The 24864-nt window shown below is 32.0% G+C and overlaps 1 protein-coding gene across 8 annotated transcripts in view; it reads right to left on the bottom strand.

The window, feature by feature from the left end:
- LOC118201287 (uncharacterized) overlaps positions 1–24864 on the bottom strand; it is a 144607-nt gene that overhangs the window by 59341 nt on the left and 60402 nt on the right. For all 8 annotated transcript variants that reach the window (XR_015041233.1, XR_015041232.1, XM_085817065.1 and 5 more), the window contains one exon: positions 13306–13477. Coding sequence is in view for 6 of the 8 variants with exons in the window: in XM_085817065.1 (XP_085673191.1) it covers positions 13306–13477 (172 nt within the window). In the remaining 2 variants the exon portion in view is untranslated. The remainder of the gene's footprint in view (positions 1–13305; positions 13478–24864) is intronic.

The raw sequence follows: 24864 nt of genomic DNA on the forward strand, positions 1-24864 counted from the left end.
AACAATGATGTTACATGCATTCATCCTCTGAATTAACTAGTCAGTTTGGGTATTTTCTATCTTAGATGTCGCAAAAATTGATCGTGGATTTAATATTTTAAATGTTCCTCTCATAGACATTTTAATACTTGTATTTTTTACATAGAGTTTTTAGTTTTACAGATATTCATTTGTTCACTTATTACGATTAAATTTTACAGACAGAATAGATGATACCTGATTACATTAAGTGGTATTTAAGACAGAAACTTACTTACTGGTACTTAACGCAGTTGCTAGAAAAATATTACATAGTGAAAGGCAGGGTACAAAGTCAGAATCTGAAAACTTATTGACTTACACTAAGCTATTTAATGCTTGAAATATTTATGATTAGATAATATCTTTTACATAATCAATATCTAACAGTGATATGATATACTTTAAGTATACAGTAAAACCTCTCTATAAACTTCCATAATTTTGTACAATTTTGATATTTAATGGATTTTGATATTTAATGCTTCACAAAGCATGATTCTCAGTGATAATTAATATCAATGTTTGTATCACCAGAATACTTGACATAGTCACTTAAAGAGGTATAGTTGCTAAGGAAGGTTTTTCTGTACTTCAAACAATGATTTACATATTTTAAAAAGTATATTTTTCTGACACTGCTATTTAAAAAGTGTATAACTCCTTCTACTCTTAAGCATAAAAATTTGATATTTTTATGCTTAAGAGTCATTCATTTAGTTGTAACTTACAGGAAGATATCTTAAATGCCTAAAATGTTTTAATTTATGAAAAACAGCAGTTAGAGTATATTGAAGGGTGCCCCCTGCATTATCAAGGGAGCGCAAGTTTGTGCAATTCTCTGATGTTTACACAAGCCAAAATAACATGGTCAAAGAATTGCACAAACTCGGTATCCATGTACTTCCAAAAATCGCCAATTTTTGCCAAGGGGCCCCCATAAATATGCTTTTACCAAAACAGGCTTTAAGGCATACTGTCAATTACATTTTAAATTCCAGTGATTTTTCAACACTAGTTCAAATACTCTAAGCATCTTTTGCATCAGCAAAATTTATAACTTAGCAAATGTGAACTATGAAAAAAAATCTCTGAGCTTACCTTGACCCTTGGATTTACTAAATCTATGACACTTTTTTAACGCCAAAGAAATTCGATGACTGAAAATACGCGATGATTTATTTAATCTGGTTTTAAAATGGGTCATTTTAAGTTTGGCTATATCAACAACTTATATTACTCAGTATTGTTGGATAATGAATTTGTAATTCTTTTTCATTCTTGAAATATATACACGACAGAATTGGAATAAAAATTTTAGGTTTTTCAGATGAACTCATAGATTGAACTAATTTGTTGAATTTTATCAAGTAGTTCTTAAAAATACAACTAACGATTAATTAAAACCAACTGCAATTCAAATGGATACTCTTTGTCAAAAAGGAGCAGTAGAACTTATTTTAAACATTCAGCAATAAATAGTTTTCTGAATATATTTTTTAGCGTAACGGCAGTTTCAAACATAATAAAAAGAACAACATTCATTCTAATGAGGATAATTTTGAAAATAATTCACATTAAAATATATCTCAAAGAGATTTTTAAATTAAAAGATGACACAAAAGAATTATTCTCAAAAAATACATGTTATCTCAGATATAGAAGAAATTTGGCATTGAGCTGAGTATTGAAATTAATATATGCAACTGACGTATCATTACTTAAATTTCCATGATTTGATATTGAATGCTATAACTATTAAATATTAGCAAATGCATTTTATAATGAACTTTGCTCCAAAATTTATAGTAAATGTATATGTAAATTTACATTATAAGTACTAGAATGAATGTTGTACCATTTTATTAATATTTTATTTTTCAACAAGCATAAAGAAAAAAAATAGAATTTTTTTCTCTAATTTCCTAGTAAGTTACATAATAGTTAAAAATATGCCAAAGTCATGGCATTTCGATTATTGCCTTTTGTAAATGTTAGTTATAATGTAACTTAATAGATGCTGTAAATACGCATTTACATTCTTTGTCGCTAAAACTCAATTCAATTCAAAATATAAAGAAATCTCACTTACCTGTCAGACGCATTCTCCACTTTTTATTATTTTCTACATATTTTATTGACGACACAATTAAATACATTTACAACAAATAGAGGCACATATAAACTTTGGTTAATGTTTCGCGATATTGTTACATCTTTCGCAATCATCAAGGTTCTGCACTAGTCCGAAGAATTCAAGCGCACACAGCGCCATCTGGTGCAATACAGTTTCTACAGAATGCCCCCCGAATGACCAGGGGTTCATTCAAACACTTGCATTAATACAAATTTAACAAAAGAAACTTTTACAATGTAAAGTTCAATCAATTCACACATACTTATTTACTATACTACACTTATACAAACTACACTTATTTACTATATAAACAAAGCATTCATCTTTAAACAATTTGTAAAGTTACCTGCAATAAAGTATAATAAAGATAATAAGCTGGCAACTCAATACCTGTACATACATTAAAACTTTCATTACATATATCGAATAGTACTGTAACAATAATACAGATTAATAAACATATAATAAACAATTAAATTTATTCATTTATTTCAAGATTATATAAAAGCTGCACAGGTCCTTTAATAACTGCCAATGCCAATGATTTGCAATTTTCGGAGTGCCTATGGTTCAAAACCATGTACCTCCACATCAGAATTACTAAAAGTGAGCAGAAATAGGAAAAATTTGGCATAAGTGATTTATTTGATGCTCAATAGAGGGAGCCACAGGCTCGAGAAAGTTTAGGGATAGAGAAGAGAAAATAAAAACTTAAGTATCATAATTTTTTTTATAAGTTTTTAGGTTTTTATAATTTTTTTGTATTTTATATTTTATACTTTTTTTGGTTTTTATAATTTTTTATACACAATACAAACACTAAAGCAAAAAGCGGATAGAAAAGAGTTTACGATTAATAAGCTCATTGGCATGTGGCTTGTGTAGGAGAGTGCAAATAATAAATGGGAACGCGATGAAAATATTTTTAGGCAGATTTAGAATCTGCGGGAGATGTGATTCTTAAGTAAACAGATTGATAACTTTGCTTCAAGATCTTGGATTGCAGTTTTTGAAGATGGAAAAGCAATTATATGGCAGCTCGCTGAAGAGACGTCCTTCCTTCATGGCGCGGGGGCTGGAACTGATGTTGAGAGGGCGTGTTTTGCCCTTTTGGACGGCGGATAGATGCCAAACTCTCGGCCTCTTCTGTGAGCTGCGAATAGCAGGGTCGTATGCTGGTATCTGCTGGAGTGCTCGGTTATCAATCTGTTCAATTTTGAGGAATAAATTTTGACTAAGTTTTTTAATATAGTAATCAACAGGTTTAATATTAAGGTCCGAATGAATCACATCTGTACGGACGTACCAGGCTGCATTCAAGGCCATACGTAAGGTCTTACTTTGAAAAGATTGAAGTTTTTTCACATGAGTTTTTGCAGAAGTATCCCAGATTGTACATGCATACATGAAGACATGTCTTATAATTGATGTATAGAGAAGAATTTTGTTTTTAATTGACAGATGGCTCTTTCGAGCTAAGAGAGGGTAAAGTTGGGCTCTAGCACCTTTTGCTTTATTGAGAACATTTTCAATGTGAAGGTGCCAGCGTAATTTTGAATCAAGTACAACTCCTAGGTACTTGTAAGAATTTGACCAGGGAACATAATCGTCGAAAAACTTTAAATTAATGGAAGGGTACGGGAGGGGGCTACGTTTGAATATCATAGCAGCACATTTAGCAACATTAATTTTAATTTTCCAAGTGATGAGCCAGTGCTCAAGGCTGGAGAGATATCTCTGAATGGTGTGAACCAAGTTTTCAAGGCGTTTGTGCTGAGCTAGGATGGCCGTATCATCTGCATAAAGTGCAAGAGTGATACTAGGTGATTTTGGTATGTCATTTATGAAAATGTTGAACAAAATTGGGCCTAAAAGTGACCCTTGGGGGACGCCGCTTAGTATAGGACGGGGTGCCGAAATGAAAGAATTAACTCGTACAGAAAAAGATCTATTAGTGAGGTACGAGTTAATTATATGAATTAAATGGGCCTAAACGTCAAGTCGTATGAGCTTGATAATGATTCCTATATGCCAAGTCCTATCAAATGCTTTGGCTATGTCAAGAAATAAAGCGCCAGTAAGCATATTGTTACGAAACCCTTCGTGAATGAACTCCACTGTCCTCAGCAGCTGGTGCGTAGTGCAGTGTTTTGCTCGAAATCCAAATTGTTCATCAATCAGAACGTTGTGATTTCGGAGAAAATCATTCAGGCGTTTAAGTAACACAAATTCGTATATCTTTGATAACGAAGATAGGAGGCTGATAGGTCTATAATTTTGAGGATTAGAAAGGCTTTGGCCTGGTTTTGGAATAGGCACAATGAGTGCTTGTTTCCAGCTTTGAGGAAAATAGCAATGCTGTATCATAAAATTTATAAGCATTACTAGGAAAAATAGATAACTGGTGGGTAAATTTTTAATCATACGATTAGAGATAGAGTCCATACCAGGGGCTTTTTTGGGTTTGAGCTTGGTAATGTATTCACTTACCTCGCTCATGGATGTGTATTGTATTTCTCTCGCGAAAGGCGAGGAGAGGAAATGTTCAACATCTTGTGGGAAAGAACTTGCGTTGTTCGCAAAAATTCCTTCATTATGTGGTGTAAATTGAGTTTGAAGAGAATCCGCAATTAATTCAGATTTCTCAGCGTCTCTGTGAGCCACCGCTGCGTCCTTTAATAACTGATGTACCTGTTTTAATTTCACAAGACCTTACTTTTCCATCTCTGCCAGGAAATACTGTTACAACTCTTCCTAATTTCCAAAAATGTCTAGGTAGCTTTTCATCATGAATTAATACAATATCATTAACTTTAAATTCAGTAATTTTACCTGAAGGTTTAACACAATGAACAGATCTCAGCATTAATAAGTATTCATTTTTCCATTTATTCCAAAACATACTTACCAATCTTTCTAGATAATTAAATCTTTTAATTAGCATTTTCCTATTAACTAAATTAGAATCAAAATGAAGCCTGGCAAGAGGCAAACTATTCACCCTGCGCTCCAATAGCATATGAGCTGGAGTTAGAGGCATAGGTTCCTGTAATTCAGAATAAACATAAGTTAAAAGGACGAGAGTTAAGAACACCTTCAATTTCAATAATTAGAGTTTCTAATTCGTCTCGAGATAAAGTGGTTTTTCTCAGAGTTTTTCGTAAAGCAAGTTTTACAGATTTAATTAGTCTTTCATAGAAGCCACCACGCAGCTTTCTCAGCGATGTAGCACCATTGGATTTTGTGGGAGGCGTAAAAGTCTTTTACTGTTGGATGACTAATGACAGTCCACAAATTTTTAAGTTCAAGTTCTGATCGTTTGAAAGTTTTGGCATTGTCCGTCAAAACTTGAGAACATAGACCTCGACGAGCAATGAATCGTCGAAAAGCAAGAAGAAATGTTTCTGTAGTCATGCTACCAACAAACTCTAAATGAAGAGCTAGCGTTACTCCACAAGTAAACAACAAGATGTAGTTTTTCTCATCACTGTCTTTGGTATAAAGTGGTCCACCGAAATCTATACCTACTACAGAAAAAGGAGGTAATTCTTCTGTTCTATTTACTGGTAAAGGAGCAGTAACTTGCACACCAGGAGAAGAATTAAATCGTTTACAAAGAATACATTTTCTTAAGATATTTTTAACAGTTTGTCTTCCTTTAATTATCCAGTATCTTTCGCGTATTTCTATCAAAGTTTCAGAAATTCCACCGTGAAACACTTTGTTGTGTGCATCCCACACTAATAAATTCACAAAGTGATGTTTTGAGGGCATAATAATTGGGTGTCTTTGAAGGTAAGAAAGTCTTGACTTCTGAAGTCTTCCACCAACATGCATTATCCCGTCATTATTAAGAAAGGGATTCAGTTCTAGAATAGAGGAAGTCTTAGAAATTGTTTTACCCTGTCTCAAAGAGGACAGCTCTTCCGCAAAAGCTTCACTTTGAACAGTTTTTGTCCAGATAATTTCAGCCTCGTTAAGTTCTTCAGTGCTTAGTTCACCACATCGTTTAGTTTTAAATTTAAGGTTGTATATAAATCGTAGTATCCAACTTGTAACACGGTATAATTTTCTTAAACTACTATATCTATTCAAATCCATTAAATGTGTCAAATTCGATTGCACTTTGCACACAAAAGACGATACTTCTTCCAGTTTACTTCTTTTTTCGCAATATACTTCTAAAGAAATCTCTAGACAAATTTCATAATTAGAGCCTTTTGGCCAATCCCTTTTCTTCAACCGAAGCCATTCTGGACCTTGCATCCAAATCGAACTGGACATAAACGTTTCCACGGTAGCTCCTCGAGATACGAAATCTGCAGGATTATCCTGCCCACTACAGTGATTCCAATCAGCAGGACCAGTTCTAGACTGGATTTCGGATACACGGTTCGATACAAAAGGTTTCCATTTTGAAGCTTTCCCTTTAATCCAATGAAGAGAGATTAAGGAATCTGTCCACATATATACCCTAGGCGCAGGAAATTTAAAATTTGTTTTCAAATATTGGAAAAGTCAAGAAGAAATAACAGCTCCCATAAGTTCAAGCCTCGGTAATGTCAACCTTTTAAGCGGTGCGATTCTAGATTTCCCAGTGATAAAACTTGTATAAATACAATCATCACTTGACACATAACGGAAGTACGCAACTGCTCCGAAAGCTTTAGGAGAAGCGTCAGAAAATATGTGTAGTTCTAATTCTTTCACCAACTTCCATGGTATGGAGAAATATTTTCTTTCGATTGTCAAATCTTTCAACAGATAAATATGAGAGCACCAATTATCCCATTTTTTCTTCAAGTCAGTTGATAGCTCATCATCCCATCCTAAACCAAGTTCCCATATTTCTTGCATTAATAATTTTATGAGAACAATAAAAGGTGATGCAATTCCCATAGGTTCAAATAACTTCGAAGCTGTCTGAAGTACACTACGTTTTGAATTCTTCCTATCACAGGTCATGTCCAGTAGAGGTTTTACATCTAACTTAAAATTATCTTCTTCGGTGTTCCATATTATGCCTAAAACCTTCAAAGGACGTTCTTTAGTTTCTGTCACATCAGACAAACCTCGTTCACTCCATGATTTTCTCAACTCATCCGAATTAGTATTAAATTTTCTTAAATTCATGTTCGCATCTTTAAGAATTTTTACAGCGCTCTGTGAAAGTTCTAAAGTTTTCTCTATTGTATTTGCTCCATAAAAAAGATCATCTACATAAAGTGCCGAGTCAAGCATTTCACAAGTTTCGCTTTGTTCAAGTTTATATTTTCTAACGTGGTATTTAATAGTCGCAGCAAGGATAAATGGGCTTGATGTCACTCCAAAGGGAACGCGAGTCATTCGTAAAATTTTGTAAGTTTTTGAATCACTTTCATCTGGAAACCAGAAAAAACGTAAATAGTCTCTATCCTCTTCCGCTATTCCTATGGTCAAAAATGCTCCCTGAATATCACAGCTGAATGCATATTCATATTCGAGAAATCGCAAGATTACATCCAAAATTCTGGGATTCAACGGTGGCCCAGGATTTAAGCATTCATTAAGAGATTTGCACCTATTACCTTTTGACGATGCATCGAAAACCAATCTGACTTTCGTAGTGTCCCTATCCGATCTTACTACAGCTGAATGAGGCATATAATAAGAATTCTCTTCTAAGCCGAAAGGACATTCTTCAACGATATTCAGTTTTAATTGCTCCTTAACTATATTCTTATATTCATTATAAACCCAATCATTTTCTTTCATTTTTACACTTAAGTTACGAAATCTTCGTTTTGCTACAGCGAAATTGTTAGACACGTTTTCTGGTTTACTGTCCCAGAATAATTTAGATGTATACATTCCATTTTCATATTTTAAATTACTTTCGAATTAAGAAATAAATTCCTCTTTTAAATTTAAAATCTCCACTGTGAGTATCATTTATCCCCATTGAATCTAACTGCCAAAACTGCGTTAGTTTTTCATTTAATGCGGTGCAACATTCAATTTTCATAATAGAAATATCCCGATTCGCATTTAAATCTGATGGAGGGATTCGACCTTGAACAACCCTTCCAAACAGAGTATTAATCAAATACAAAGATTTGTTTAATAGCCATTTTTCTTCCGTATGAATATCCCAAAAATACTGTGCTCCAATAAGCAGAGACAATTCGTTTCCTGACAATTTACTTATGTTTGACAATTGAATGTTCTTTCTCGAAAGTATTTGCATTAATTTGTTATGCGATACTTTAAACTGCGATTCAGAAATACAGTCAGTCAAAAGTGCTTCAATCGTTATTTGCTTGTCCGAATCACATAAATTACAAAGTGAAAACCGAACTACGTCATACGTTTTTTGTATTGGCACTCTAGAGCCGAAAGTGTAAACAGCTAGACTTTCTTGTCTAATTATCGGTAGTTTCATTTCTACGGCTACTTCTTTTCTCAAAAAACATCTCTGTGACGCATTATCTAACAAAATATTAATCTCGATTCTATAGTCTTAGATCGAGATACTATATCTTATTTTAAAATTCTATTTATTTTTTTTAGTTTTATTTCTATAGAAAATTCGATGAAAGCTAAATACATCAAGAATTAAATTTTTCCTTATAAAATTCTTCTTTCTCTTATCCCCTCTTATTTAGTAAATGATACTATATGTAAACAAACTATATCTTTATTATGTATAATAATAATCTAATAAATGTTTACATACATTCACATTTACTGCCGAGCAAGTTTCAAGTAGTATGTCGCAATCATCGGATTCATTCACACATGCTACGGAAGACACAACATTTAATTTATTCGCGTCGACGGTCTGACGAGACTCCAGAGGGGGGGGAGAAGAATAAACATTGGGTTGATCGCAAATCAATTCGTGATGCATAAAACGTTTACAAATTCCACAAATAGATTTTTTTTGACACTGCTTATATACGTACCCCTTCGAAAGGCAAGCGTAACATATACCATATTTTCTAAGAATGAATTTTCTCTGTTCTACCGATAAGGGACAAGAGGTAGAATCGTGCTCTATTTTCGGTTTTGTACAAAATATACATTTTTTCACATCAACAATAAATGCAGAAGTAGTAAAAATGTTCGAATTTAATTTATTTTTCCCCTTACATTCAATTTTGGTTTTATTAAATCTCCCGTTAGGTTTTTGTAAAGGATTAAATTTAGTTTCCAAACGCGAATCTGAAGTGTTTAAATTAAAGTCTCTACTTAAGTACTTGTTACGTTCACGACACTGAATTTCAATCTTTAAAAATTCCAATAAATCAGATACTTTGTTTTCATGTTCTGAATGTGTTTTACGAGAAAATTCTAAGGACAAATCTTTGGGTATCGATTTTAACAACACTGGATACAATAGACAACTGTAACTATTAGGATTAATTCCGTCATTTTCTAATCCTCGAATATGTGTTTCGCATTCTGAGTAAAGTCTACGCAACGCTACAATGTCATATGATTTTCGTACTGGACTAAGTTTAAAAGTCTTGCCATATGCGCATCGATAATAATATCGTTTCGACCAAAGCGTTCTTTTAATATGTTCAAGGCAATTTCATAGTTTTCAGAGCTTAATGCTAAACCACGTAGAGCTACCTTAGCTTCGTCTGTTAAGTACGATTTTAAATAACTAAACTTCTCCACATTACTAAGATTCACATTTTTATGGATAGCTACTTCAAACTGAGAATAAAATTCGTTAAACCTTAATATATTGCCATCGTATTGAGGTATCTGCAAGCGAGGAAGTTTTACTGTGTTCTGCTGCTCACTTCTGGTTTCTACAACATTCGTTCTTTCAGTTTCGCGAACAACTTCGCTTTCTTTCGTTTTAAGGATTCTATTCGCGCGAATTTTCCAAGTAATAATATTATCTTTATATTCTTGCTTTTTTTCAATTTCCTTTTCTATTTCTTCCGTTTTGCACAGTTTTAGAATTTCCTCGTTAAGATACTTTAAATTAGCTTCTTTATCTAAAAGTTTCGCTAAAAGTTCATCAATTAAATCAACTGATCTTTCCTGTTTGTTTATTTCAGTTTCTAACAGTTTCATCGTGTCAGTTGCCGCGCGTCTGACAGGTGCTCTAATCTTTTTTAAAGCTTCAATATCCATCATAACAATTTAAATTATTCAATTCGCTAAATACGTTTTACAGTATTCAATTCGCAATTTACTTTATCTAAAGGTCTCTTCCGGATTATCGGCACCAAAAAGATTTGTAAATACGCATTTACATTCTTTGTCGCTAAAACTCAATTCAATTCAAAATATAAAGAAATCTCACTTACCTGTCAGACGCATTCTCCACTTTTTATCATTTTCTACATATTTTATTGACGACACAATTAAATACATTTACAACAAATAGAGGCACATATAAACTTTGGTTAATGTTTAGCGATGTTGTTACATCTTTCGCAATCATCAAGGTTCTGTACTAGCCCGAAGAATTCAAGCGCACACAGCGCCATCTGGTGCAATACAGTTTCTACAGATGCTTTATAAGTTGGTAAAGACTGTCCTGGATTAAAACTATCTTGACACAAAAAATAATATACATTGAATACTTTTACAAATATGTAATTGCTATTCGACTATATAATCTTTTAAGGCGAACTTATCGCATGTATTAATGAAATAATATTCCATTTTTAATGTATGTTAAGTTATTTTGTCGAATTTTTTTAAATATATTACATTTATTTTTTCTTTTTCGTTGAGATTAATAATAACATACATAGTGTAATAATGCTCTGAAAAATATTCTAAAGCAGTTCACGCTGGAATTAATGATAACATGCATGGAATAAGAATGTTACATCTGTCCACAAAATGAAAAATATGAATATTCTAACGCGATATGTTTTAAAAGATACATAAATATTTAACATGAGAAATTATTAGACTATAGATAGAACATTAATATTAAGCTTATTTGTTTTTAAACTAACATATTAACAAATTTGTTTCTGTTTATAAATATGAGCAGTTTAACTGCAGACACCTGCAGATGTAACGAATAAAAGTTGTTATTTTACTAAATGGAACACAAGCTCTGTAATTTGAACTCTAACAATAATTCAACACAGGTTTATTTAGGAGCATTAGAATTATAAGCTAAACATTAAAAGAATTTAATTATAGATAGTGTAAAGAACATAACAAATACATTACATAAAATTAGTAAAATATACGTCAAACACTATTTCGAACTTACCTCGACCATAGCAAAAATAATGGCTAACATGGCGACTATCGTTGAACTCTCCCGCTAAGACGCTGTTTTTCCACCTTCTTCCTGATTGGTTCTTCTCTCTCAGCAGTTTTAAGCCACGTGATCACACGCTACGGACAAAATCAAAGCAAAACTTCTTGAAAAATTCCTGTAGATTTTACAGTTTGGTTTGGTTCTGTGTTCGTTACAGGTATTTCCTTCGTAATTGTTCGCATTTCTGTAACTATACAAGACTTTTGTCTGTAAACTTCGAGGTTTTTTTTTACAGTGTAGCTAGTTATTTATTTATTTTTTCTTTCGCTCCTCACAGTCTTCCATAGGGCTCCGGCACTTCTAACTTTAGAAATTAAGCCCTGATCTAATTCATATTAAAAGTTACATGTAAAGGATAAGAAACATATAATTAAAATAACGAATAAGTGCTTCTGTCATCACTTCGGCAACTTGTCTTCAACTTATTTTACTCTACATCATTAAGCTTATTTTATATTGATAAAAAAGTTTTTGCTTTTATCTCACTTGTTAGGTTAAACTCAATTCAAAGATGTAATAAAATAGTGAATATTTTAAATCAAATTTCAGTCAAAATCCTATGCGACAACGGTCTGTGTTGTCGCTTTAAAAAATTACCTGCATACTGTCAAGATAATGTCAACATATCGCTCACTTTCCGAAACTAAATGCATAGTTGTGAAATTTGGTGTATTTTCATAAGATTATTATTATTTTTTTATAGAAAGCGTTATATACAGCAATTCGTGCAACAACAGTATTTTAACTTTTTAACTTAAATATATCACCTGTATTAAATGGCTGAAATTCATTGCAAATAAAATCTCGCTCACGAAATGTAGATGTAGAAAGTTAAACTTGCTTACCTTTCAAACCAGATTTTTTGTGTCTTTACACATGCGTAATGTGAATGCGAGCCAGTATTCTTTAGTCCGCGAAGCCATCCCTCCCCTTAGGCAGATAGCCCTCCTATGCTCTGCCATAATCAAATAAATCAAACCATACGAGACCAAACCAAATGCTTTCACAGCAGCGTTTCGCATTTTTGAAGGTTTTTATTATATGCAAATTATTTAGATATCCTCATTTACATTATTAAGTAATGTAATAATTTGTAATATTTTGGATAAATTAAAGCAAGCTGAGGATTTAAATTTAAACTATTTATTTTACAGTAAAAAATAAGAATAGTAAGTTTTGAATAAATCTTTCGACATATTAAATAGGAAGAGAAACTGGTGAGTGTAAAATTCAGTATTAGATCAAAAAGGAACCTTTGTTTTGACGTAGATTTTGAATAAAATTCTATCAACTTTGAGGGCTATCGGACAAGATATTTCTTCAGGAGAGAAAAAAAAAATGCTTTCTGAAGAAGTAGCATATTTATTATAAGTAAGTTTAAAAGAACTCATAGCACTTTTAATTGAGGAACTTTATTTGCTGAAAGGAGTGAAACTTATTATTAACATTTGTGAAGAATTTCAGGTAGAAGCTGCAAGACTATGGAGGCTGGGGATCCGATTTGTTAAGTGTCTAAAAAGCCAGAACCTCTGTTGATTAAACAGTTACGAATTGTTTACCAATTACTTTTAATTTCATTCAACTGAGTATAGAACCTGAGACTGCAATTTAAGTTTGTTTTTCATAGCTGCCAGAAAAAGTACAATTTTCCGATATAAAACTACTATTTAATAATTTTTCTGGATTATCTATGAAATATTAGAAGCTAATGTTTTTATTATTATGTATTTCTAGATGAGAGCCTATAAACACTTTTCAAAGAAATGAGAGCGTAAGTTTAAAAGACTTTTCGTGTAAGATAAGTGATAAGTTTAGCACGAAAATATAATTTAGGAAGTAGAAAATCTTGCGTATAACTTACCTTCGATATACACATAGAAACATTCTTTGACAGAATTCACATTCACATTCATTTCAGAATCACATTCTTTGACGATTTCATTTACTGGTATTCCAGAAGCAACTGAAGCATTTATGATTCTTGCACCGTCCATGTGAACTTGAATTCCTCGGCTGTGTGCTAAAGAACAAATCTGAAAGTTGTGGAACAACAATAAAGCGGATTCTCTAAAAGATTTGGGACAATAATAAAAGTATAATTTCTATTTTTAAAAACACTTCTGCCATATAAAAGTAAAATTACAGCCGCATACATGTAAATACGTGGTTATTATGGTGATGCATATATGAATCATACCAATTTTAGCTGAATTTAGCATTAAAACAATTCGAAAGTAGACAGTTTACTGAGCCGATTTTTATCTTAATATATCCATATCAATGTTTAGCTGTTCTTTTCCCCGGTAGACAACAGCATAAAATAGTACTCTTTATTTCATTAATGCGAAGAAAAAACAATTAATTTCTGTTTTTACAGTGGTCAATTTAGCTGTGTGTTATTCATAAATTCGACATTCGAGGCTTCAGAATTTTACTCTATGTAGTTGAAGGTATGCACTTTTCATTTCTATGTTAAGATTTAACTACGTAATTGTTTTAAAATGAAATATTTCAATTTTTCTGTCTGATTCATATATGCATCACTATGCATTTATGATTATTCATCACTCCAGAGTGCAGTTAGATGCATATATGAATCAGGTTAAAATTTAGAGTTTTAATTATAAAATTTCATAACACCTATTATTTCATGCTTAGTTTTATATCAGCAATACCCACTCGATATTTGCATGCGTTGTTGTTATTTAGAGGCAAAAAATATTAATTTTATGGCTCTAATTATGTAGCATGTGTACTGTTTGTTTGTAATAAAAATTCGTTTGATTTTTTTATTTATCTTCATTTAGTGGGTAATTGCTTTCAAACCATTTTAAATTGACGCATCCTTGTGAGTTACATAATTTTCTCCAACAACTTAAACCTGAATTTTTTAGTTTACTGATAGTTTGTATGATATAATTTCAGTTTCAAATTAAACTGAATTTTTTTAATATGAGTGAGCTTGGTAGATGAGCGAGAAAAAATATTTGAATGACGAAGAAATAAAGAAAGTATGGAACAATGGGCCGTCTGACAGTGAAGATGATTTTGAATTTCTGGAAAGAGATGATGACAATCATCCCTCTCTACAGAATGGAGCCAACCGCAAGGATTTGCTAAATCTGGCCGCCTTTCGGGTTGAGCCATCCTTTGGACTGTGCAAAATGGGTAGAAGTTCAGTTCCTAAGCATGGAAGAACGAGCGGTCTTTTACAAAATGATTATAATGTGAAAAGACAGAGAGGCCATGTATCAAGCATTCCTCCAACCTGTGTCAGCAGGACAAAATTCAACATGTATCCATATGGAGCGAAAATCGCACTTGTAAAATGCCAAACTGCTAATTCCTAACATTTATTAGATGCGAAAAATTCGCTGTAGCATTATGTCAAAATAAGGGCAGAAATTGGTTTAAAATTTTCCATGCAACGTATATTGGACAATAAATGTACATATACAAAATATTTGATATGTCATTTTCATTTAAATTTTCATCACAATTATAATTTTTATAAAGTCTGAACATGACTAATTAGAATTAAGTTTCAATAAAATTTTAATTAAAGTCAGTATCTTCTAAAAACAATAAATAATTGAGTATTTTGTGCCAATATTAATTAATTATATTATTGGAAATGATTTTTTCATGTGGTTTACATTCTAATACTAAATGTATGACGATGCATACTGTGTCTCACAAAAGTAATGGGACACTTGTGCTTTACGAAAGGAAACTGTAGTAAAATAAATTAAAAAAAACATGTAAAAATTTTTTGTGGGTGTGTTTCATACTTAAATTTAGTAACAATTATTACATAACATACATTTTCTCAAAATATTAAAATAGTAATTTAATAAAAATACAATTGTTTAGAACGGAGCAAAAAATGGCTCACATAAGTGATGGGACACTTACATTTCCATCAAATATTTTTCCAAAAATTTTACTTCTTAAAATGTTTTAATATTTTGTTGGATTTCCTTTTACTTTTAAAACGTGATTTAATCTTCTTGGGATGGATTCGACTAATTTTTTTTTTGTGATTTCTGGAGTGATTTTACCCCATTCTTCTTGAAGCAATAATTTTAATTGTTGTTTTGAAGAAATGGTGCGTTTGCGAATTCTTGATTCCAGTTCTTGCCAAATATTCTCTATGGGATTTAAGTCTGGAGATTGTGGTGATGTTTTCATTATTTCAGGACAGTTATACAGCAGCCAGAGTCTAACGTTCAAAGCAGTGTGCTTGGGATCATTGTCCTGGTAGAATTTAAAATCGTTATGAAGGGTCAATTTTCGTGCTGAAGATTTCAAATTTTGATTTAAAATGTCAATATACTTGTACTGATCCATTATACTGTCAATAAGAACAAGATTACCAACTCCAGCGGACGACATACACCCCCATACCATAACTCCTCCTCCCCCATGTTTTACTGCTGGCACCAAGTTCTGTTTGCGAAATTCTTTCCTGGGTTTTCTCTACACCAAGATTCTACCGTCAGAACCAAATATAATCAATTTACTCTCATCAGCAAATATAACTTCATTCCAGTAATCAGAGTTCTTATTTAGGTTGCATTTTGCGAAAGCCAGTCTGTTCTTTTCTTTTCACCTTACGAAGAATTTTTTCCCGGCTGCTCTACCGTCATATCCAGCAGATTGAATTACTCTTCTAATAGTCTCAGGATTAACAATTACTCCATATAATGTTTGTAAATCAGCAGCAACTTTAGGAGCACTCATTCTTGGATTTTTTTTAATATTTTGAACAATAATTCGTTTTATTCCATTGCATAGCTTTGATGGTCGGCCAAGTCTTCTTTTATCCTGAATCATATGATTCTTTTTATATCGTTTAATGATATTGAAAACTTTTGAATGACTCATGTTAACTGTTTCAGCAGTTTCTGTAATAGATTTTTCACGTTCGATATGCAAATTAATAACTAATTTTCGAATTTCAGGCAAAGTTTCTTTTCTTTTAGCATTCATCGCTGTACAGAGCTAAAACATACAAAAATTCCAAAACAAACTGGAGAGAAAGACTACAGACGATTTTATAAATTATTGCGAATTGCTTTTGAGTAAAAATAAAAACCCAAAAAATATTTTTATTGTAGTACGTAGTATTATCTAATGGTGTCCCATCACTTATGTGAGCCATTTTTTGCTCCGTTCTAAACAATTGTATTTTTATTAAACTATTATTTTAATATTTTGAGAAAATGTAAGTTATGTAATAATTGTTACAAAATTTAAGTATGAAACACACCCACAAAAAATTTGTACATTTTTATTTTAATTAATTTTATTATAGTTTCCTTTTGTAAAGCACAAGTGTCCCATCACTTTTGTGAGACACTGTATATACATCAAACCTAAAAATTCAAAAAATAACCAATAAAAATTGCTAAATAATTTTTTTAATATTTTTCCATATTTATTTAAGCCATGACCATGAAGAAAAAAATCTGATGTGTACACCACATGACTTCCTTGTACGGAATATTAAATTATACGCATTTTTTCTTGCAATTTATTTAAACTTATTGGATTGAATTAAATCTACTTCGCCGACAGAGCATAAAGCACAATAGAATAAATGCATTCTTTAAAATTCACTCTAGTATTTGTTTACCATAGCGAGACTCTGGCGCTAGATTCACTTAACAGTATTAATAATTATATGACAGTTAACTTATATAATAATTATATAGCGGAAACTAAGTTAACTGTTATATAATCCAATAATTATATAACAGTTAACTTATATATTTCGTTCATATTATAACTCATAATGCACAAAATTTATATAATTTAAAGAATAGAATTATCTAATCGTTGTCACATGTTCTATTCAAATACTGTAATAAAGCTAGAATCATGTATAAAAGAAATTAAGCAAGCAAAACAAAAAAGAAACAGTTTTTCACAGACGATTGAGTATTTCTCATTTAATTAATTCAGTTCTCCCTTCGCGAGAAGGCAAAAATGCATAAAAACTCAAAATATCTATATTAACAATTACGAAGTAAATCTTAAACACTTATTTCCTCGAAAAAATTCCAGAAAGAATAAAGCATGATTTAATTGGCAATAATAAATGAATGCGTTATCTTTGTTGTTGCGAAGTTAAGTTTCTCTAGACTGGCAACAAATCCACTAGTCTCCGTTTCAAATGCAAACATCAATGGCCGCCATATAAAAAAGGCTTAGCGGCACTTAGACAACTTTAAAATTGCTGATAATTCTAAAAATATTGCACACAGATTTACTAAAGGCATAAAATCCTTAACCGGAAGATAAAAACAATATAATTCAATTATTTTTAGAGCAAAAAATGTACAATTTACAAACATATAAGAGTAAAGAAACTGAGATCACTGAGCCGGGTAACAGAGTGGATGGTGTTGGTGAGGCCGATTGCAACCAAAATACGAGGTGCACATCTACATGTTATAGCAGTCCTATATACAAAATTTCAACGTTCTGAGGCTACTCTTTTTTGAGTTACGCGAGATATGTACGTACGTACGTTCGTACAGACGCCACGAAAAATTCTCTTCAGAATTAATTTTAAAGCAGTTTTATAATTTTTTTTGAAGGAAAAGAGTATTTTATTCTGTCCTTACCTACAGATATCACGCAAAATCATTGTTAAATTGCATTCGATAACGGTCAAAATGGATATTTTCGTTGAAATATGCTGCCTGAAACTTTTCGCGATTACAATACTTCCTTTTTACTTCGTACAAGGAAGTAAAAATGTTTGGTAAAAATATAAAAAATCATGCATTGAAGGGTTAAATTAAGTACGTGTAGCTGGTTAGAGAAAGGTAAAGGATCTCCCGTTTCTTCTGAATAAGGGGAAATCGTCCATCTGTAAGCCACTGGTAAAAAATGCATTATTTCCTCCTTGGTGTACAACTTAAAAATATTCTATTAATAAATTTCAGTAATATAGTCATGATTTTACTCTTGATAGTCAGCTTTATTTAACCTATTATAGATTTGGGATTAATCAGTCCAGTGAGTAAACACTCACGTCTTTGGCAGATGAAGTATATCTCTGGCAGAAGAACTATATCTAATTTCGTTGCACTTCATGAAGCTTTCGTGCAGCAGTAGAATGGCTAATTCGTGTTTCCGCTGCAGCCTGAAGGTAGCATCTTCCATTGCGCATCACGTTGTCAGTTGCATTATTAGTATATTTCAAGCGCTAACTAGTGCACAAAAGACCAGTTTTACATTCAGTTACTGATAATTAACATCAATAATTACTCCACTGAGCAATGGTTGAAAACTTTAATCAGTGAATAATTTTTGAGTAATAATAATCAGTAATAATTTTTGAGATTATACTTTAATTTTAAAGAGCTATGTACACTGCTCAAAAAAAAAAAAAAAAAAAAAAAAAAAAAAAAAAAAAAAAAAGAAAAAGAAAAAAAAAAAGGGGGGGGACAGTGCTATATCTCTCGTTCTACTGGGCCGATTGACAAAATTCAAACTGCGTTTTTCATGTCTCCAAAACGAAACTTAGGATATATATTAGATTTATATATAGCACTATTCTAACATAGGTATTCTGACACAAAATTGCACTTTTTCTGAAATAACATATCAATATTTTTCCATATTTCGATTCTACGACTCAAATTATGCCAAAATACCAAGTTTCGTAAAAATCGTACGAGTAGTTTTTAAAATATTAACTAAAAATTATTAAAAAGCTAAGTTTTAGCTCCTCAATGTTAATTGAATTTGGTAAATGTTTATTAATATCGCTTTTTTTATTAAACTTTTATTATTTTTCCTTTCACATTTCGAAATTTAGGTTCATTCCAAATAAAATTTACCCATTTTTTGTGTTTTATTTTTTAAATTTCTATTTTTAAATAATTTTTATAAATTTTTCGAAAAAAATTTTGAATTATAACCTATAAAATTTTTACCATCATCTTAAAGTAGGTGCATTTTTAAGCATATCTGCAAAAAATTAGACTTTTTTATTCAAAATTTTCTAAGATATACGCGAATTTACATATTTTCGCGTTTTGAAATTTCGCATCTTTTTCTTGAGCGATAATAACGCCAAATGTGGTTTATGGATTTTTGTTACAGTGAATTGCCACCGCTATTTTTAATCTTAAATTTCAAGTAAAATTTTACGGAGAATTAATTATATGAAATATTTTCCCTCAATGATGCGTAATAAATATTTATTAATACTATACGAAAAGCTATTTTTTAAAAAATTACAGATATTATTCAAATTTTTAACTATTTTTTTTAATTTCTTTCTTTCTTCCTTTTTTTAAAAAAAAATAAGAGTAAATTTTTGTAAGAGTAAATTTTTACCTTCGGCGTTTTATCGTCTGCTACTTTACTTTAACTTTGTTTAAATCGAATTGTCTAAAACTGAGAGTTTTCGTTTGATGTTTATTTGAATTTTATGAAAATATTTTATGACATTAACTGCATAATTTATTTCTAAAGAAACTGTTGCTTATGAAGTGGCTGAAAGAGCAGCTGATACTATCATCCATATTTTTAAAGCACAGTATATTTTTATAGAAACATAAGATTTAGAATAATCATTTTTATAAAAGTCAAATTATGATATAGTAAACATACAACCCTCTAGAGACTGAATTAATGGAAGTTCAATGGTTATGTAGAAATGATCTGCAGCTACTTAATGGCTGGATAAGTAAGCAGGTTCTGCGGACAAGTAAGAATAATTATATAAACGACACCCAACATTCTGGATTCAATTAACGACGAGGATACGATGTTTATTAAATAAATTTAAGAATTTTTAAAACATAAAATATCAACTAATTTTTTATCCTAAAATGTATTTTTGTGCGTAGCGTATTTTCATTATATCCTTAAAATTCTAATTTAGAATGTAATTGTCAAGAACTGAATCCTAATCATCAGTAATATAATAAGTAATTATTACGGTTATTAATAAATCCTTCTTATAAAGTAATTGCAAATATTTCAAAAAACTTTCTGTCTGAATGAAAATATTTTTCTATGCAAATATTTTTAATTTTATATTAATCAAGATTGCACACGATATTATTTATTTACACTTCAATTCTTACCGTCAGCTCTAGTAGAAGTTACAAATCAATTATATTTAATTAAGGATTGGATTGGATTGGATTGGATTATTTAACTATGGCAAAGCACACGAGGGTTATCTGCCTAAGGGAAGGGATGCCTTCGTGGAGGACTTTCTAAGGGAAACTGGTTCGCATACACGTTACACATGGGGAAAACCAGGGAAACGCCCATGCAGCCAGCCCGTTCGCGGGATTCGAACCTCAGACCGAACTACCAGTGTTCAGCGTCTTTACCGCTCGGCCGCTGGTGGACTATTTAATTAAGGAATGACCATCTAAGTTTAGAAACAGCGTACCGTAACAGCAATTCAATTATTGGCGCAATATCTTTTATGTTACTCCCGATTGGCAAGCTACATGTTTTTTAATGAGTATTCGGGTTTTGCTAGTAACTTCACTTGGAAATCGCGCTTAAACTAGGTTAGTTGGTTATTTGAACATAGAAAGAACATGGGAGCTATTTGATTAAGATGCTTTCATAGAGAACCTTTGTAAAGAGAACCTAGAAAACTACGAAAACTAACCATGCAGCCTGGGTTAAACTTCCCAACAAACAATTAGTATTTAACCATCTTCAAATGCTAGGCAACTGGCGAGGCTCGAATTAAATCTCCAATTTAATATTTTATTTGTAAATATTTAAAATATTGTTGTATTCTTAGACACAAAAAGCAGAATTTAAGTTTTGTTAACTCATTAGTAAATTACCAAGCCGTAGTGCAAATGAATATTCAATTTCTTTTGCAATAATTGCATTCACTTAATATTCTTGGAATATGAGCTAAAGAAGGAACGTTCTCGGAAGATTAACGAAGTGTTTAAATTCAGTGATATTAGGTTTGTCTTACAAGCTCAGGATCAAAACGATTCTGCAATTGCCCGAGCAGTTGACTTGTAAATGGCTGTGAATTAATCAGCTGACTTTTAATGACTTTAATTCAGTCAGAAAACGTATTCCAAGTGTTTTGTATTGCATGACAATGCATGTTTTCATTATTCAATAACCAGTCGGAGAACCGCTTGTGTTCCGAAAATAAGTATGTGTATTCAATTGTGCTGCATGTTCTTCAAATTTGTCTTCGTGTGATTTTTGTTTTCTTTCCCAAAATCTAAAGTTGCCACTCAAAGGAAAGTTTTTTGACATTGAAGAGACAAAAGAAGTATGACATCTACTTTTAGAGGCATGTCAAAAACAGATCTCTACAAGCCTTCTCTTCCATTACATGTTGTGCAGTCAGACAAAAATTGCATCAGCGTAAATTCTATAATCTATTTTTATTACACTCTGATTACTTTATTAACATACAGTGAATATATACTAAATCTTTTACTTCAGCTTAAGTAATCCGGAATTGTTGTCGGAACTAGGACTTAGAAGATAAGTCAAATTAAATATTTCGATATCCCAATAAATTCAAGGTCGAAGTTTCAATATTTGATTTTCGGAGGGAGAGGAAATTTTTTAAGTTTTGGTCCATTATCCTAAGTATATTTGCTTGGATTCTTTATTTTTCTATAAAAGCGCAAAATTTACGCATGGTATACATATAACGCATAGCTTCAAATTAAAATTTAATAATATACAGAGTGGTTATAATTAAAGTTCCACATTGAAACGGTCATAAAAGGAAAACTACTGGATCAAATGTTATCAAGCTTGGTAATCGTGTAAAGGAGGTCATAGGAATTTATTTTCCGGGAAAAAAAAAAGAAGTTCGAAACCTCACCATCAGGGGGGAGGGGAAATGACGCTGTATGCGATATTGTTAAACGAAATATGGGTCGGAATCTAACTTAACCTTTTGTTACACGGTTTTAGTATGTTGTATACCCTTAAGAAATTTTGAAGTAAGCAAATTACCGTTTAAAGGCGTTAAATTCGATAAAAGTCGAGTGCGCCATCCGTGTAAGTGAGAAATTCGTCCGTGAAAACCACGAATTAGCGATTAGAAAATGTGAGATCGCAAATCACTCGCACAAGTGCGTACAATCTGGAAATCGTTTTCTTACAAATCGCTAATTTTTAATTTTTGAAGCCTGAGTTCGGCCCTGAAACATGAAGATACTGATTCAAAACGCTTTTAATCGATTTGGGCCAAAGAAATCTCTCATGTTATCTATCTAGTTCCATTGCATTCTGTTTAGTCATTCCACACTGTTTAGTGTTCAATTGACAGCTAGTTTTATAACTGAACCATTTTTCTCTGAAAAGGGGTCGACAGCTGGACCACTGTGATTTCAGCTCACTTAGAGTCAATATTAAAATGTTTCGTGATACATGAACTGCAGTAACGTGGCATTTTAGATACTACGATTTTTATGCAGGGCTGGGCCCCATCTCACGTGTGTCTCACAGTTACTTGGGCAACATTTCACGAATGAACGTCTTAGGCCGACACTTCCCCTCTTCCCACCAGACCTCAACCTCTGTGACTTTTGGCTATGGGATTATCTCAAAAGCACTGTTTATGGTGATAATCTAAACAATTTGGCAGAAATGAAAAATGTGATACACTGACATGTACGTAACATTCCTCCTGATATGCTAATTGCTGCTGCTGAGAATGCAGTAACAGAATTTAACTTCCTTTCGGAAAATGCTGGACGCTACGTTGAACATGCTTTATAACACATTTCGGAAACTATTAAACACATTTTAAACAGATATTTTTATGTCTTATTTCATTTAACAATATTGTATACAGCGTCATTTTTCCCCTGGTGGTGAGTTTTTAAACTCTTTTTTTTTCCTGCGGAAAATAAATTAATAAATTCCCATAACCTCCTTTACACGATTCCCAAGTTTGATAACATTGGTCCGGTAGTTTTTCTTTTATGACCATTTCAAATTGGAACTTTAATTATAACCACCATGTAAATTAAACTTTAAAAGTTTGACAATTTGGTTCAAGTCCCAGCTTTAAAAGTATATATATATATAAATATAATCTTTTACATTAATCCTCTTAGAAAGAATGTTTTAAGAAGCTAATTTTTCTCTCGCGTTTTAGATTGTATAAAAAAAACATGATCTTTAATATGATTTAGATTGTTTCAGTCGATATAAGAATCGGGTTACTCGGTGGTACAGAATAAACCCTGTTGGACTGTTTTATTTCTTTGTCTTTTAGCAAACATCTTTTAATTAAAATATTTACCCTTTGGACTTCGCTTTAAACTTTATTTATAATTAAAATGACTAGAAAATGAAAAGCTGTCTTCAGCTGAAACGCAATTCATGTAATTGATATTTTAAAAAATTGACAAGAATGCAAAATTTATGAAAGTCTAGCAATCGAAAAATCTTAATTTTCTTGTGTGAGCACTGAAAATAACTGTAGAAGGAAAGAAGAAAATTAGGGAGAAAAGTAAGCAAAAATTTGCAGGGAAATTTGGCTGTCAGACATACCAAGATGTTTCAAAAAGTTGGACGCTTTTGAATATACTTTCAGGATACTTCAAAGAATTTAGGTGTTCAAAGAGAAAACACTTGGACGTGTACATCAGCAAATACCATCAATTGAGCTTGTGTTAACAGAAAAGAAAAAAAACGATATCATTGCAGATTAAAGTGAAGAGCGACTGGTTTTAGACTATATGGTTGTATAAATTTAAATTTCGTTATAGAACATCATATCGTATCATAAATGGAGAATCCCATGATTTTCTCAGTCGAATTATTCGAAGATTCAGGAGTTTATCCAGTGATGTATGTGGATGTCACCTAAAGATTTCTTTTCCTTCTGATGAAACAGCGGCCGAGCGGTAAAGTCGCTGAACATTGGTAGTTCGGTGCGAGATTCGAATCCCGCGAACGGGCTGGCTGCATTGGCTTTTCCTGGTTTTCCCCATGTGTAAAGTGTATGCGAGCCAATTTCCCTTAGAAAGTCCTCCACGAAGGCATCCCTTTCCTTAGGCAGATAACCCTAGTGTGCTTTGTCATAATTAAATAAACCAAAACCTCTCTTTCCTTTCATCTAGTACCTTCAAAATGTTTAGCCTCTAAAGACTGATAAAGGCTCTGATCAAATACTTCGTGAAGAACTTTCTAAGGGAAACCAGCTGGCATACACGGTACACATGAGAAAATCCACGAAAACGCCCATGCAACCAGCCCGTTTACTGGGATTCGAACCCCGGAGTGAAATACCAATGTTCAGCGACTTTACCGCTCGGCCGTTTGTGGGCCTTTATGAAATGGAAGGCGATAACTTTATTTAAAATGATTGTCAGAAATACCAAGATATTTCGAAAAGTTGGTTACTTTTTAATATACTTGCAGAATG

The sequence above is a fragment of the Stegodyphus dumicola genome, chromosome 5, assembly GCF_044657685.1.
Source record: "Stegodyphus dumicola isolate Sdum_Otavi_A_Nest chromosome 5, ASM4465768v1".
Taxonomy (NCBI): domain Eukaryota; kingdom Metazoa; phylum Arthropoda; class Arachnida; order Araneae; family Eresidae; genus Stegodyphus; species Stegodyphus dumicola.